Source organism: Crocodylus siamensis, chromosome 7, assembly GCF_052110815.1.
Source record: "Crocodylus siamensis isolate JL-2025a chromosome 7, ASM5211081v1, whole genome shotgun sequence".
NCBI lineage: Eukaryota > Metazoa > Chordata > Crocodylia > Crocodylidae > Crocodylus > Crocodylus siamensis.
In genome coordinates, this window is record NC_143401.1 from 52,997,141 (window position 1) to 53,014,660 (window position 17,520).

General features: G+C 43.7%; 1 protein-coding gene across 1 annotated transcript in view; it reads right to left on the reverse strand.

Moving 5' to 3' along the window:
* The window catches only part of DNA2 (DNA replication helicase/nuclease 2), a 36,854-nt gene continuing 19,334 nt past the window's right edge, over positions 1-17,520 (reverse strand). The window contains exons 11-21 of the mRNA XM_090058623.1: positions 17,251-17,367; positions 17,049-17,158; positions 15,606-15,715; positions 12,722-12,946; positions 8,606-8,799; positions 8,415-8,504; positions 8,128-8,329; positions 4,820-4,909; positions 3,633-3,815; positions 2,707-2,855; positions 1-1,317 (exon numbers count right to left, since the gene is read on the reverse strand). Of these exons, the coding sequence (XP_089914749.1) occupies positions 1,263-1,317; positions 2,707-2,855; positions 3,633-3,815; positions 4,820-4,909; positions 8,128-8,329; positions 8,415-8,504; positions 8,606-8,799; positions 12,722-12,946; positions 15,606-15,715; positions 17,049-17,158; positions 17,251-17,367 (1,525 nt within the window). The 3' untranslated portion in view covers positions 1-1,262. The remainder of the gene's footprint in view (positions 1,318-2,706; positions 2,856-3,632; positions 3,816-4,819; positions 4,910-8,127; positions 8,330-8,414; positions 8,505-8,605; positions 8,800-12,721; positions 12,947-15,605; positions 15,716-17,048; positions 17,159-17,250; positions 17,368-17,520) is intronic.

The window sequence follows — 17,520 nt, forward strand, 5'->3', positions numbered from 1 at the left end:
TTAATTTTTATTTCAGTACAAACATTACAAATATTAGCAAACAGTTTTTAAAACTGAAAATTAACATATCCAACATATGAAAGCATGCACACCATTAATAGAAATAGGGTGACTTGAGAGCAAGATATGGTATACTAGTTATTTTCTGAAAAGTCAATTATTTATTTATTTATTTATTACACAAACTTTGAAGTTAGAGGCTTAATTAGAAGACTGAGTAGGAGACTGTGAGGTAGCTTTAGTTTAGCTACCCTGGTTAAAGGGGTATACTTGCATCACACCCAAGGCTTTCACTGAAGTAAAATACAGGTATGTATGTTTGTTTGAAGTCAAGATGCTGTTCTGACCTCAATCCAAACTACAAAATAAGGGAACTAAAGATTAAAGCCATTCTCCATTACAAGCATTTTACTGAGAATTTTACTGTGGATTTCAACAGAGCAAGGAAGTCACTGAAAATTTCACTCTAAAGATTCACTTGATAAAACACTAATGTATAAAAGGGGTTTAGATGTAGAACTTCCCATTTCTAACAAGACATCCAAAATATTTCTAAAGGACAAAGAAGAATCACTAAGTTGACTCAATGTGAGAAGTGTGTAAAAAGTAAACTATATACATAAATATAAGAGATAAAATGCTAGGGGTAGAATTTAAAAAGAAAACAAGAATGGGCATGGGAAATACAAATGGGAACTTCCTAGTATGTAGGCAGACATAACAACAGCTACACCACTATAAGATGTTCCTGTATAAACTGCTGTATCTGTTTATGCCTATAGCAGCAGAAAAAGAGCTCAGACACTTCATTTAAAAAGTATATATTTTGCCTGTTTAATTAAAATGGTCCTGAAGTTTTCTGTCACTCAAAGCAGCATCCGTAGTTTCTTTCACTGGGTACAAACAATCAGTAGATTTTTAGTCACCCATGCAGATCTTTCCTTTCACATACACTAAGAACTATATACTGAAATAGAAGTGAAATTTAGGAATGACCATCTAGCACCTTAACGCAGATTATACTGTACTTTTGAGTACTTGCAGGGACCTTGGTATTAACAAATCCTATTTTCTGAAACAAATCAGTGAGTGCAAGATAGTGCAATGATATAGGTAAACCTCTGGAGTTTGAGAAAACAGACTAAGATCAACTTCATACAACCTACATGGTGCACTCAGCATTTGCATGCTATTCCAACAGTAATTTATATTCAGCAGTATGTGTACAAAGAGTTTTTCTCCAAAATTCTTCATTTGTACCTTCACAGAAGGTTACACTGAAAAACGTGTTCGTGTGTCCCAGCTGGAAGATTGAAAATGTAAATAAATTAAGGAAAGTACATTTTATTTAGATAATACATTGCTCTTTCCAAATCTGTTTAAAATGTACAAGGGTTTTTTAAATATACAGCAAAAGCCATGTTAACTGGCACTTTATTAGCTGGAAAACTCCATTAACCGACATCTGAGGGACGCAGCAAAAGCCAAACCAGAAGTACCACTTCCAGGGGATTTCCCATTTCGCTGCCACAAGCCGAGTTTTCTCTTTCCCACTTCTTCAGCCCACAGCAAAGCAGCCTGCATGGGGCCCCCCTCTCTGTCTCTCGGCACACGAATGCTGGGGAGTGCATCAAATGGCGCACATTTGATTAACCGGCATATTTGATTAAACGGCATCCCACATTCCCAGGGGATGCCGGATAACAGCTTTTACTGTATATTTAAAAGTTGGCATCACAACTATCCTTTCAAATCTTGTCTTAGTTCTTCAGAGCTTTTGTCCAATATTTTTTTCTAATTACTCTGAGAAGAAAAGTCTAAGTCTGAGAACCACCAGAGCTATTGAATCTGAGATTGCCCTTTTATGCTAGCAGCCTCATTCATTATTATGAAGTCAAGACAGTTCCATTTCATAGAATCATAAAAACAGTAGAGACCTGGAAGGGACTTCAGGAAGTCATCTGTCCTCTGCTCAAAGCAGGATCATTCCTCACTAAAACATCCCTGTCAAATATTTGTCTAACCTGCTTTTCAAGACTTCCAAAGATGATAATTCTACAATCTCTCTCAGCTTATTTCACTCCTTAAATGTCTGCCCTGGCCCTCCAAAGACTGGAAAAAAAACACAGTATTGATGCTAACTAAATTAAGGTGGATAGGGAAAAAAAAACCTCTAGAGACCTATTTTAGATACAGCTGGAGAATTAATTGTTAAAATATTAAGTAAAGCTGACATGCAAATCATTTTTCATGTTATGCATAATAAACCAGAAGATAAGATAAAAACATCAAGGTTCATTTATCAGCTGAACCCCAAAATAAACCCCTTTAACATGGTGGTATTAACTCATCTGGCTCTGGGGAACTGATCTGGGGGCTGAATCCATAGTGCAGGGTTGCATCATCCAGCCATTGGGGGTGGAATTCAATGGCAGCAGCAACTGCCACTCCTCTTGCTGCCAAATTTCTGGTCCTGCATGCCAGATGAGACAGCTCCCACTCCAAATCCCCTGCTTTAGTTTATTTGGTGTGAATGTGAAATTATAGGCATTCTAATACCTCTTTTCATGACACGCACACTCATTGAAACTACACTAATTCCAATCAGTTAACCAGTAAATGTTTGTAACAAACTTTAACAAAAGAGAACATATTCAACAGGACTAAAAGGTATAGGTATGTACACAGCTATTTTAGCAAAAGGATATCATTGTTTCAGAGTTTAAATGGCAGAGCAGCTTTTCTAAAGGAGGATAGCGGCACAGCGATGGAACACAACCCAGCATGATTAATTTGTGCTTGGCTCTTGTAATAGCAACATTAAGACGCCTCCAATCCTTCAGAAGTGTACCAACCTGTTAAAAGCAATTTTTTTCATATCATTTCAGCATTTAAAAGAATGAAGTTTTGAATTACAACTCCCCCATCCTCAGGTTTATAAATCTGAAGGACACTGCGCATTATATTTCTTGAAAGACGACAGATTAAGTTTGTTCTAAAATATGTTTGGTATAAAATGCATTTACAAAAACCTTAGGGTCACATAAATGATGCCATTTAAAATCATTACCCTTTTATAAATTAATATTGGCTTGCATTTTTTCCAACTCTACCAGTGCACTGACATGGAACTGTAGATCTGAAGATACAAAAATGAAACTAACTAGTTAATTTCCATTGCTCAGTGAGGAATCAAGTCAATAAATAACAAAAGTAAAAATGAATTTTTGGATCAATTTTAAGCTAAATCTAAAGATGTTACCAGCAAAGTGTTTAGCAAATGTGTTCCCCCCCCCCAACACAATCAGATTGAAAAGTGTTTCTAATATTACTGCTTGTTAGATTAGCCACCCAGTCTTGCTCACATTGCAAGTACCATTGTTGTTTTAAATATGAAGAACACCCATTACTTAGATATGTCCACATCGCAGCATTCCTCCACAGAAGGGTAAATTAGCCCTTGCTGAACACTGTGCTGCAGTGAGTAGATTGCACATATATATAAGGTAGCATATATGTATTTTTAAATTACACTGAAGTATGTAATAACTTCAGGGACTTGAATATCACACCGTAAAATTTATGAAAGGTCTTTAAATTCTTCAGTATTCGCTCAAACACCATCAACTCACATTATCATCAGTATTGTTTCTGACAAAAGATACTATGATGATACTTTTGTCTCTCCCTTGGTATTTGTCCACAGTATTTACTTCCACTTTATTGACATAGGAGCTTGTCATCAAGTCAGTGATTATCTTTAACTGATGTCTGTATGGTGATATGATACCGATATCCGAAGGTTTGCAGCCAGCCTAATTAGAAAAAAGGAAAAGACCTCACAACGCAAGCAGTTTGCATTATTTTATTACCTAGACATTCTCTAGGACCTTCCAATTCTATCAAAGTTGACTACAAGTAAGCTTGGCAGAATTATAAGATTTTTTTTTATCTATATAAACTTTTAGGATTGCATGAAATTGGTGGTGACAGGCAGAAAGTTTAGTACTGACAGTATACTGTCAAAAGCTTTATAAAAAAACCACATGTCAATATATAAAAAAGTAAATATGCATAAATCATACTCGCTTTAAATCATTCTGTTAATTCATAAGGAAAGAGCTGGGTAGTCAGGAAACAGAAAAGAACAGCAGCACTCTCCCCTGTTCCCAGAGCTATGAAAGTGGTGAGGGTGGCCACCCTCACCCCCTGTACTTAGTGGCCAGCCTTAGGGCTGGAGCCTTGAATACCCTTCACTCCTCCCTCCTTTGGGTAGGAGTTTAAGTACCCTGTTCTCTCCCTCCAGCTTACTTCAGCACCTGTGGACAAGCAGCTAATTGCATTATTCATGAGATCTTCCATTGTTTTCCACTTTAAACCCTCCACCATCTGTAAGTGAGCAGCTAATTGCTTAATTGCCAAGTCATGAGGCCTCCCATTATTTTCCTCTTTAACCCCTAGGCCATCTGTCCCTTCCTTTCTCCACTGTCCAGTAACAGGGGTAAGGTTTCCCTGTTACAGTTACCATTCTATAAGTTTTAATTATTGCAAATGAAAGTATTTTTCTGTCCATCTGACTACGAAGTAAAATCAGTTTATCAATGTTTACTGATAAAAACCAAATTCTGCAAAGCCTAAGTATAATACAAGATGGCACCCCTTGGAAGGGGATTTGCATTATACCATCTTTGACGAGTGAGGCCAAACTTTTGGTTTATATGGCAAATTTTACACACGTGCTTCTGCATCAGATGCAATATTACATCATTGTTAAAGTGTATTGCCCACCCTCCAGATAGCATATTAAAAAAAGTGAGACCTTAATAAATAAGGAGGTGAGGAAGAAGACTAGTTTGGCTTCCATCACATTACTAACACCACCTTTTTCTACATGTTCTGGTGCTGGAACCTGTATAAAAAAATTAAATGATAATGAGTTTAAATAAATAAAATGTGATTCCTTATATCACAATAACTCATACTACATTACCTTTCAATAAATTGCATAAACAGAAATTTTTAGTTTTTATGATTAAAACAAAATATAAGTCTCAACTAGCCAATGGAAAATCATCTTACAATACTGATTTTTTCAGAAAAATAAATTGAACACCCCCCTCCCCCACAACCACCAAAAAATTTAAATCTGGTAAAAAGACAAAACCTACAGTTCTCAATAGAAATGCAGCAATTCTGGAGATACCACAAAAAATAAATAAAACAATGGTACAATGGTGCGTGTGTGTGTGTGTGTTGGGGGGGGGCGGGACAGGGAAATGGCTGCAGCAGGCAGGGGAAATTGGCAGTGAGAGGGCACATAGAGGGCAGTGACAGCCGGGCAGGAGCACGGGGCCCAGAGCGAGGCAGCAGGAGCATGAAGCTATGGACCCGAGCTGGCTCCCTCCTCTCCCTACTTGAGCAGCGCAACCTGGACCCCACAGTCCTGCCGCTCTGCTCTGCGCTGCTGGTGCTGGCCCCAGAGTACCAGCATGGGCCCTGTGCTCTTGCCCAGCTGTTGCTGCACTCCAGGCCCCCTCTTGCTGCCCCTTCCCCTCTCCTCCACAGCCATTTTACTGTCCCCCCCACCTACCGCCCCCCCCCCCGTTGTGCTTTGGCATCATGTAGTTCCCAGCTGCAGCACTGGGACCAGAGGAACAGCTGGGGGGGGGGGGGGGGGGGGGGGGAGGAAGAAGATGGGAAAGCAGCAGAATGCCAGCAGTGGCAGAAAGGGGGCAAGTGGCAGGGAGCAGGAGCATGGGGCCTGCGCCAGTGCACCATGGCCAGGAGTGGCAGGAGTACAGAACCCAGGCTTGCAGCAGTGCTGGCAGGGGCTCTGCCTGCCACTGGGTGGGGGGGGCAGGGCAGGGCAGGCTGTGGGCAAACCCTCCCCCTCCCCACAAGCCTCCCCCCCCCCCCACACACACAGCCCCCCACAAAACCCATACAAAATCTCTCACTCCCCCCACATACCCACAAACCTATACCCACCCTCCCACAATATACAAGAGAGAGACTTCATTTTAAGCTATTATACTATCATCTCTTTGTACACTACACAAACCCATGTAAAAATCAGGACAAGAATATTTTTTTAATGAATGTTGTAGGACATGTTTGATTTTTAGAATATAATTTCGTATTTTTCTGGTTAAGAGATGGCAAAACCCCTTGCTGAAAGGAGTAATTTTAGTGGGTGAGAGAAGGGACTTCTGGTGGCAAAGGTCAGGGGTTAGCAGGCGGGACTTCCAGTCCCAAGATGGTGATCAGCGAGTGGGACACCCATCAAGGGGCAGGGCTACCCATATGGCCCTCAATAGCTTTTCAAAGCTCAGTAAATGGCCCTCCAACCAAAATAATTGCCCATCCCTGCTGTAGCAGTATGGGTTGTGTGGGGGTGACCAAAAGCACCTTTTAGTTGCATCTAAAAACAGTTCTAGAACAAATATCTGATCTGCCAGTATCCATGGCAGTGGAAGGGCAACACATTTAAGAAACTTAAATACTCAGGAAAAGTAAAATATGAGATGAAACTAGAATATCAGATTAAACAGAAGTCAATAAGCATGTTTTAGATATGTTTTTCTTCACAAAACTCCCGATTCTTCCACCTTTCTGCCCACAACAGTCAGCTTCCTCCCAAACTCCACATGTTGCCTACCAAGTGCCCAATTCACCCTCCTTCCTTCCCCAGAGATTATTCCATTCCTTGTTTCCCATAAACACCAAGACTGAGCAGTAGCCGATTCAATTTGGAGATTCGACCTGATTCAGCAGCTGAATCGCCAAATCCGAACTGAATCAGGAGACCCATTAATCTCTCTAGGGGGAATGATTAGGAGCTGCCCACCCCGCCCTGGTGGAGGGACTGCCAGGGGAACAGCCTGATGAGTCACAGCTTGAGCTCGCAGCCCTGGAAGAAGCCATGGGGGCTGGGGGGAGAATGATTGGGGAGCTGCGGGAACAAACAGGGGCTTCCCCCTGTTCCAGGTTCAATCCCCCAGCTCCCCAAACATTTTCCCCAGAGCTGCTAGCACTGCTTACCTCGCCTTGGCAGGGGGTCAGTCAGGTGAGCAGCCAAAAAAGTTGCAGCTTCTCTCGAGGCTGCTGGCTCAAGCCAGGTCTCATCCAGCTGCCCCGCCCCCCCATGCTCCTGCCGGCACTGCCTGCCTGTATAGCCTATGGCCAAATAAGGTCCTGCGCCACATATCTTCGGATTCAGCCAAATCAAATCACTGTCCGGATCACCAAATCCGAAGCGAATACTTTCCACTTCGCACAGGCCTAATAAACACCACGTATTCCAGGCCCTGGAATCCAGGAAAAACCCTTTATTTTATGCTCATTTGTTCTCAGCACTTGTCAGAGTTATGGAACTGCAGCAGGTTGCATTACATTGAGAGTATCATCCAGAGTTCAGTAAGAATAAATTTCCACAGCAAAGGCGTTGCAATCTTCCTGCTAGTGGAACACTTCATTCTACCCTAACAAATCCTACATGCTACTGGAAAACCTTCAGAAGTAGTTTAAGTGGCTGAAATGACATTTGGTTACATATATATAGCTTGTCATGTTACATGCTTGTAGCTGGGTAGACAAGGTTCCTTGGGTAAATCTGATCTCTTTATTAGACCAACTCAAATATATCTAACAAAAGAGATCAGATTTCCCTGGAGAACCTTATCTTCCTATGTCCTTAGACCAACATGGCTACAACCTACACCCTGTAGCTGGTTAGAGTACTTAACTCAGTGTTACTTAAGTTAACGAAAACATACGTATCTAGGGCTTTTCAGCATGTTGAAGACACAAGCATTTCAAGACAGCTATCCACAGACTTCTAACTGGGCTTTCAGATTGCTTCACCTGAGATACAATGTTTACAGCACTACTGTATGGAGAAGTCATTCTAGTTGACATGCTTTATTAGCAAGTTTGTAAGAGTTTGTACAAACTGGAAAAGGATTTTTTTTTTTAAAACTAAAACTGCATTTTGTTGCCTACCCCACAAAACACAAGCATTTAACTTTAAATTGTTTAAACAATATCACCTGCAAGTATCAAAATGAAAGTAGTATTTTGAAGGAAGTATGGCATGAGAGAAAGGAAAGAATGCAATGAAAAGTTTACCTTCTCTGTGTTAAGAAAACAGACAGAATTGTTTGGCTCAAGAACTTCTTTCAACCATGTTTCTGAAGAGCCTGTGAATAATTCCAGCTTCAAATTCAAATTTTTTAAGTCTGGCAAGTTAACAGTGGCCTTTGACACTTTCTCTGAGCCACATTCCAGTTTGCCTTCATACACCAACTTGTTACTCAGCGACATAATTTTACTATGGAATTTAAAAACAAGTGTCAAATTTTGCAGTGCAAAATTTATATTAAAAGCTCATAGTAGCAACAGAGAATTTTAAATACCTATTCATTCTGTACTGCACAGTTAGTTGGACAACAGCATTCTTGTTCTGTCCCAGTCTCTTGAATAAGCTCTCACTCATGCCAAGATCTCTGTTACAAAAGTCAGACGTGCAGTCTTACAAAGTGCTTGCTTACATTTTGCCCAGAGCAAGCATTTTTTTAAATATTTATTTGATAGCTGTGCATCTTACCTTGCTTCTGCATTCTGTACAAGTGGAGGTAGCTGTTGATGGTCCCCCACCAGCACAAACTTCTGAGAACAGAAAAGTGGGCCTAGGCAGACTGGCTGGCTTATCTGGGATGCCTCATCCACTATGCAAAAGTCAAACCGCTTGCGAGCAAAAATTGGATGGTTTACTCCCATGCATGTTGTTGCAATTACCGGCTAGAAGAAAAAAAAAAAACCAAACAAATCTTTACAGAAGACACATTTTATGCCCTTTCCTCATTATACATTTACAATAAAATACCTGCAAATACATATGAAGAATAACCATTAACTAAACATACAATACCAGAAAACCCCCAATAAACCCCTGGAATACGATTACTTGAAAAAAGAATGAAAGAAAGAACTGACTATAAGCTTTTACTTATTTTTTAAGCCAGTACAAAAGCCACTCCTGAGTTTAGGTATATTACCTCATTTATAATTCATTCCTGCCAGGTATTCAGGAAATCTTGAAGTTTTATTAATATACTTAAGAAATATGCTATATTCCCCTAAAGAATGCTGTTTCCCTTGTTATCCCAGATACTATAGACACAACTATAAAAAAAAAAAAAAAAGTGACAACAAGAAATACTCCTTTTCCCCACCTAGGTATTCCAGTTGTAACCTGAAGTGAAATGTAAGTTACTTCTAGTATGCATTCAGATTATTTTCCTGCACAGCCTGCCAATGAGAAAAATCAGCATGGCTTTTAGGATGTATAAACTACCCCATAAGCTCCTATGAGCAAAACATTCTCTTTGTGGAAAGGGCATATACAGCTTTCCCTTGATTTATGCAGTACATGCATTCCCAGAAAATGGCACATAAATTGAATTTGCATAAAGTGAACCCACTTTATAATGTAGCAAATAGGGATAGGTTCCCATGGCAGTGAGGGAGGGAAGGAGTGAGTATGGGACTAGGGAAGGGGCGTGGGAGGGGTGCAGCACACCCTGTTGCCCAGGGCTGCAGCAGGCAGCCAAGTGGCAGGAACTGTGAGTGGGTGTGGGGCAGGGGTGTATGACTCTTGTTGCTACACGCCCCCCAGAAGGGCTGCAGACCTGGGGGCTGTGCTGGGCTCTTCGGGGTGGGGCGGGGGAGAAGCGGATCTGTGCACAGGATGCCAGCAGGCTGCTGCTGTAGGCTGCGGCCGGCAGTGGCACCAGGCTCTCCCCAGCGCTCGGCAGGCAGGTTGTGGGGAGCTTACGACAAATTGAGGTGGCAACAGCCCCCCTCCCAGTGCTGCCACCGCCACCTGCCTGAAGCACCAGGAAGAGCCGGGTACCATCGCCAGCCCCACCCTTGCTTGCAGGAATGAGGCAGCTGCATTGGGAAGGGGGCTGCTGCCACCCCAGAATTCACCATAGCCCCCCCCAGTCTGTCTGCCAACCACCAGGGAGAGCCCGGTGGCACTGCCAACCCCAGCCTGCAACAGCAGCTGTTGTTCTACATGCAGTTCCAGGGGCCCGAATCCCCCAGGAAGAGCCCAGCACAACCCCCCAGCCCTCCCGGGGACTTGTAACAGCAAGAGCTGCACCCCTGTCTCATACCCACTCACAAGGCAGCAGGACTCGCTGTCTGCTGCAGCCCAGGGCCTACACTTTTCTCCACTCACCCCAGTCCCCACTGCAGCAGCCACAAGAGCAGCCAACACCAGTTGCCTGTAGCTGCTGGGCTGCACTGTGCACCCAACCTCCCGGGGCTTCCGCTTCTCCCCACTCACCCCAGCCTGTGCTGCAGCAGATCCGGGAGCAACTGACACCACCTGCACCATGACACAGTGCAGCCGCAAATCACATAAAAGTGAATTTATAGTTTCATAGTGGGTAGGGTCGGAAAGGACCTGAGCAGATCATCAAGTCCGACCCCCTGCCATGGCAGGAAAGAGTACTGGGATCAAACAACCCCAGCAACTTGTTCATCTAGCTTCCTCTTAAAGACCCCCAGGGTAGGAGCCAGCACCACTTCTCTTGGAAGTTGGTTCCAGATCCTAGCCACCCTGACAGTGAAGTAGCGCCTGCCTCCTGATGTCTAGTCTGAAATCTTCCCTCTGCCAGCTTGTGACCATTATTTCTAGTCACTCCTGGTAGCGCTCGGGGGGGGGGGGGGGGGAACAGGGACTCCCCCAATGCCTGCTGGTCTCCCCTGACTAGTTTGTAAACAGCCACTAGATCCCCCCTCAGCCTTCTCTTGTGGAGGCTAAACAGGTTCAGGTCCCTGAGCCTCTCCTCGTAGGGCCTGCCCTGCCCTCCTGCCCCCTGATCATGCAGGTGGCCCTCCTCTGGACCCTCTCCATGCTGTCCACATCCCTCCTGAAGTGCAGCGCCCAGAACTGGACGCGGTACTCCAACTGCGGCTTGACCAGTGTCGCATAGAGGGGGAGGATCACCTCCTTGGACCTGCTCGAGATGCATGACAAGGTACGGTTGGCTTTCCTGACTGCATCCCCACACTGGGGTTGGCCCATGTTTGTTCTGGCATCGATAATGACTCCAAGATCCTTTTCTGCCTCTGCACTGATGAGAAGGGAGTTCCCCAGCCTGTAAGTATGGTGCTGGTTCTTCCCCCCCAGGTACAGTACCTTGCACTTGTCAGTGTTGTAACCCATCCTGTTCTCATCTACCATCCCCTGTAACCTGCCTAGGTCCGATTGCAGCCTATTCCTCCCTTCTAGCGTGTCCACTTCCCCCCACATCTTAGTGTGGTCTGCAAATTTGAACAGGGTGCTTTTTACCCCCTCGTCCAAGTCACTAATGAAGATGTTGAACACTGCGGGCTTGAGGACCGAGCCCTGCGGAACCCCACTGCCCACATCCCTCCAGGTCAAATAAGACCTGTCCACCACCACTCTTTGGGCGCAGCCCTCCAGCCAGTTAGTGACCCATTTACCTCACATATAAGGAATTTGGGTGGAAAAAGGGTGAACACATGAGTGAATTCACATATATGGAACCCACATAAATAGAGGGAAACCTGTATAGACAAATAAGATGTAGGAAAGCAGGGTCTTGAGGCGATGCAATAAAAACAGATCAACTTAAAAAACAGACTATAACTAGGGACCTACTGAATTCAAATTCACAAGCAGAGCACAGGGCCCAGCAGCCATTTCATGGGCAGAGCATGGACTCACTGAAGGGCCCTGGTGGCCCCACCCCTCACCACTGATTGGCTGCAAGGGTCACCTGTCATATACCCCACCCCTCACCATCAACTGGTGGAGTGGCAGCCACATGACAAGCAGCCCTCATAGCCAGTAAGTGGTGAAGGGCAGGGGCAGCAGCAATCTTGCTGGCAGCCCTTTGAGCAGGCAGCCTTCCCCACAGTGGGCTGCACTGTCAGTCTGCAGCACCCTGAAGACTGCTGGCTCCCTCTGGGAAGCCAGCATTTTATTTGGGGTAAGTTCTAGGGCTGTACGAAATTTCAACAGCTGTTTCGTTTTGATACTGTTTCCACTCATTTTGAGGGGAAAATAGCCTCAAAACAGAAAGAGGCTAGTTGAAATATTTCAACCATAGTGCTGCGGATGGGAAGTCAGTCCAGCTGGGCTGACTTGCCATCCTTGGTGCAAGATCCAGTAGAGGGTACCTGATCCGGCAGGGGGCGCTAGATCGCATTGGGGGGGCGGGGAGGCAGCTTGGGCCAACTCCCCATTCCCAGCAAAATGTTGAAACAGCATCAAAACAGCCTTCATCTTATCTTTTGACAGAATGGGACAGAACAGCTCTCTCGAATCGAAATGAAATTCGAAACAGAACACTGTTCGGTCGAACCACTGAAACAAGATGAAATGGAACAGTGCTGCTTTGCATAGCCCTAGTAAGTTCTCCCCCCCACCACAGATTTCATGGGCATTACCCAATGTCAGTAGGCCCTAACAAGAACAGCATCTAATTTCTTACATCAAAAACCCCACTCAGGTACTACTAGTACTTTGATTCAGAACTGACAGCAATCTCAAAACTTTCACTTCTGATGCAATGCCAACCCAATCCTTGTAGGGCACTTTTACCAAGATGCTCAGCTGAGCTACAATTTAGACAATTTATACTACCCTTAGTATGCTGGAGGACTGAAAATTATTTTTCCTTACCTGGCTGTTATACAGCTCTTCCAAATGTGTTACAGATTTAATTGATTTGGATCTACAAATTTCTTCCTCTGTAAACTTCTGTATATCTGGATGAACCTTCTGAACTCGCCCCAAGCGCAAGAATCCTACTTTGAACCTGGTCAACTTCAGCAAGATGTTGTCTACAGCAGTATGTGTAAAACTAGTCAGCAGAACACTGAAGCCACAGGCATAAAGAATCCGTACCTAATAAAAGAGTGGAAAGGACAGAAAAAGAAAGTCAAGTTGAACAGCAACCAATAATACCGTCTCTTAAAATGATAATCTATCTATATTTTTTCTAAATTTGTACAGATCTAGGACGGAAGATAATACATTTTAGCCCATTTTTAACATGAAATCTTCATATTTTCCCAAGCAGGAAGCAACTGTGACCACCTGAAACCTGAGCTCCTGCTCCTGCCTTTGTTTCAAGGTAATTTGAGAGGTTCCATACCAGCTATGAACTGACTACCCAGAGGAGTTTTGAATCTATTGACTCCTCTGCAAAATCTTATAAGATATGAACTTCTGTTTCTACCCAGGAGAACTTTTACGATCTTTTCTCCAATACCTGATGACGGGCATTTGTGCCCAAAAGCTTGCAATTCAAGCACTTCTTTTGCAAAAATCTTGTTGGTCTAATAAAATATATCTCATCTCTACTACGAGTCTTGATTGCCTTTTATAGCTCTATGCAGCATGTGAGTCATGTGAGAAGAAAGAATGATTAAGTAAGGCTCTGTCTACACTGAGATTTTTACCCACTGTGGCAAATCCTGTCTGGACATCTTTCACACCAGTGCAACGCAATTTACAAGAAGTAATCAGCATAAGCATAGCACATAACACGAGGAGTTTGTAAATCTAAAGCCATCAGATTTTCACACTGAACCCACTGTTTATTATTCGTCTCTCCCCAAACCTCATATCCAATTAAAAATTGCAAAATGTTGATATAGCCTGGGGTAGAGGTGCACCAATATATTAGCTGCTTATTGAGTTAGCACTGATTAAAGGGACATTAATCAGCTATCAGCTGTTTATGGCCATTGTAGCTGATAATGCTTATTAATAATTATGCCTCCTGGCCAGGGCCCTAGACACCTGGGTCTCTCTCCCCCATGGGGCTGGAGCCCCTTGATTCCTGGGTTTCCTCAGGAAACAGCAGGTTTCCCCTTGCAGGCAGGCAGCATTCCATGTTGCAAGGGGTCCTCCTTGGGGCTGCCAGGCGCAGGAGGCAAGGGGATGTTAATGTGCATGGCCACACGCATGCACCTGGAAGGAATACAGCCAGACAAAGTGGAGAGCAGCTCCCTACAGGTTAGTCTATGGAGGGAAAGGGAAGGGGTGTGGTGGGGGCAGATCAAGGCCCACAGTGAGGGAGAGAATGGGGCAACAGCAGGGGCTGGGGACACTGCTCAGCCAGAGTGATGCATGGGATCCAGGGCTGGAGCAAGACAGAGCCACAGGCATTTCATCCACGGAGTATATGGGGGCGGGGCAGTTCCCTGCTGCTGCATGCACCCCACAGGGGAGGCATGCGTCTCCTCGTATTTGTGCATGGAGCAGATGTGGGCCGTTCACTATGTGCTCAGGGTCCTCCACTCTGCTGCCTTTCCCTTGGAAGCCCTGCACTGGCACACCCCCCCGCCCACCTGGCAGCAGTGGGGGGCAGCAAGTTGTGCCTTCCACTGCCAGGCAGGCAAGGAACATGCAGCTGGCATGGGGCTTCCAGGGCAAAGGCAGCAGGATAGACCCGAGCCCACAGCAAGCAGCCTGCATTTGCCCTCACCCTGCTCAGCTCTGGTTCAGCCATGGCAGGGAGGGGAGCAGGAAGGAGAGGTGGGCATGTGTCACCCAACCCTCAGCCCAGTTGGGTCCTGCCTTTCCTGGGTCAGGTACATTCAGCCTCCCCCATGGGGCACGAAGGCTTGTCCTGCCCCTGGCAGCAGCACCAGAAAAGGAAGGGGCCCTTCCCCACGCAAGCCCAGCTCCTGGGATCTGGGGCCTGGCTGCGGGGGAAGAAAGGCCTGGTTTCTCCCAGTCTGGAAGAGTCCCATGGCCCTGCCCTGGACAGAGAGCAGAGACCTGGCCCAGAGACCACACAGCCCTGGGCAGCCAGGAAGGCTTACATCTTTCCCCTCAGCCCTGCTGGGCAGGCTCAGGCAACTGGCCCTTGGCATTTTCACATGTGCTCCGGGGGGCGGTGGGGGAGGGGAGGTGGCACTTTAAAATTTGAGCAGCTCTGAGAACCATTCTAATTAAAGTGTCACATATCATGCAACAGTGTCCCTGTGCTTAAAAATGGTGGTGGCAATACTTGAATGAACTCATTCAATGAGCTTTAGTTCAAGCGCCCCCACTGCCATTTTTAAGCATCAGGACGCTGATACATTTATGACACAGGCGGCTCCTGGAGCGTGCCAAGAAAAAAAGTTTACATCAGAAGTTTAAAAGGCTTTGCATTATTAAATATTGGTTACTGGATCAACAATTGTCTGATACAGTTGGTTAATAAATCGGCTATCGGTATCGTTCAAGAAAACCTTTATCAGTGCACCCCTTGTCTGGGGCCACAGGATTCTAACAGCAAAGTGTTCAAAAAGGCAATTAATTTTGCCACTCATTCCCCCCCATCACCACAAAGGGGGGAAAAAAAAGCCCTGCAGACTACCAAATTCATTTTATGGTTCTTGCGACGCCATTTTGTTTCAAAAGAGACTCCATATTTGTTTCATTTAAATGGTGCACACAACAGTTCTGTACAGGTCACAAAATGGCACTTTATATAAACCAAGTCATGCTTATCCCACCTCACGTGTTAAAAATAAACTGTTAATTTTAAGCCATATTATGATCTTACTAGAGCACATATTGTAGTGGTTTTTCCTGTTCCAGGCATGCCCACAATGAGAGTGTAATCTTTTGAAAGTAAGACTTGTTTCATCGCCTGTTTCTGAGGCTTATTCAGACCTTAAATCAGAAAAGGGAAGTAAAACATTTGCAATTAATTTTACCTAAGCTGCTAAAGTTTCTTTCCCTAGCTACCAAACGCTTAACACACAAAGACTACACAAAGTAATTCTGCAAGTTTTTTTTTTTTTTTATAAAACTACTTCAAACACTATAACACATCTGAAGGTTCTTTAAAACTGAGTAGGCAACAAGTATTGCTCTCTATCCTGTCTCAGGAAAACATATTTTTGATCATATTAGTGTTTTAGAGGGCCTTTCTGTGGTTTTTAATTATTATTTCTTAGCAATGCTCTTCTTTAAGAGATGCCAAATATGTTTCCATTTTGTCACATCTGTTCAGCATGTATGCATGGCTGCCAAGGGAGATTGTATACCAAGATGCTCTGGTCTGTATTACTTACGGGTAGTACAGACTGAATTTTTCTACTGCCCGAAGATGAAGAGATTCTAGCTACTAAATCAATTAATGCAGATTGCCAGAATGAAACATTTAAACAAATGGGTAGTTTGCAAATGCACTTTCTATTGGAAAGCAACATCTTCAACATTTGCCACTGTTCTGCGATCCTAGTCATTCTTGACCCATTACTTCCCCTGAATTCTCTATTATACACAATGCTTCTACCTCCCATCCCGTATTCCTTTTGCAACTGGCCCAGAGGCTGGGAAAGTTCTTATCTGGTACAGATCTCAACACAATGGTCTTTGAAACTAAAGCAAAGCTAGCTTATTTCAAAAGTCCTAAAATCTGGAGCTACCTTGTATAAGCACCTAAACATGACTAACTGACTGGGGTCAGCCACTACAAATACAGAACACACTGTGTTTGGCAATGGCTTTATAATCACCTGCTTCCAGCATCTGTTTTAGATGGCTGGAACCCAATCATTTAGCAGATGAACCATTTATGTCCCACTGCAGGAGTTAAATTCACTGAGTTCCTCTGGTTGTCCAATCTCACAGTTAAAAAAAAAAAAACTCAGAGGATTGTGGTAGCAAAACATTTTTAGAAAAAGGTTTGTATCTAGAGCCTCTACCTCCAGCAACCTGCAGGAAGAAATCAAAGCTTAGAAGGCACAAAAAAAATACATTTTTCAAGGCTTTTTTGCTGACCTATAAAATTTAGGTGTAGGAATAAGGGCAAATCGGAATCTTCCATCTTTTGAGCAGAAGATTGTATTGTTGAGTCAAGTGAAAAGATTTACATTTTATTGATATAGATGCTTTGACAAGAAGGATATATTTAAAAATAATATCAAACAACGTATATAAGAAGTCTCATCACCAAGGAAAAAACCATACTGCAATGTAAATTAAATATAGTTTATACCCTTTAAAATATTTGCAACAGTTTCCTTTGCCTCAGGAGGAAGAACGGAGCTCAAGTGCTGGATAAACTGGGGTTTGTGGAAGTCTATTATTAAACTGCGAAGTTTTTCACTATAGAGGAAAAAAATAAATCGTCAAAATTGCTATAAGTGGGAGTATTTACATAATCACTAGAGATCTGGAGGCAATTCAATTCTACTAACCTGGCAGAAGAGTTTTCCATCAGTTTAGAAAGATTTCCCAGAGGGACATCTATACCAAAACCACCTTCTTCATGATCTAACCTAAATATTGTGTTTTTAGGGAGTTTTGAAAGGTTCCTGAAAGACATTATAGGGATAGTAAAAAGAACTATAGTTTGCATTTATTTTTATGTTCATCTGCTTGTCGCTCATAAAAGCTTGATAAGTACACTGACAGTTCACTGGCTTAAGTTCATAGACCATGTGAACCAAGAGCTTCCTACCCTTAAA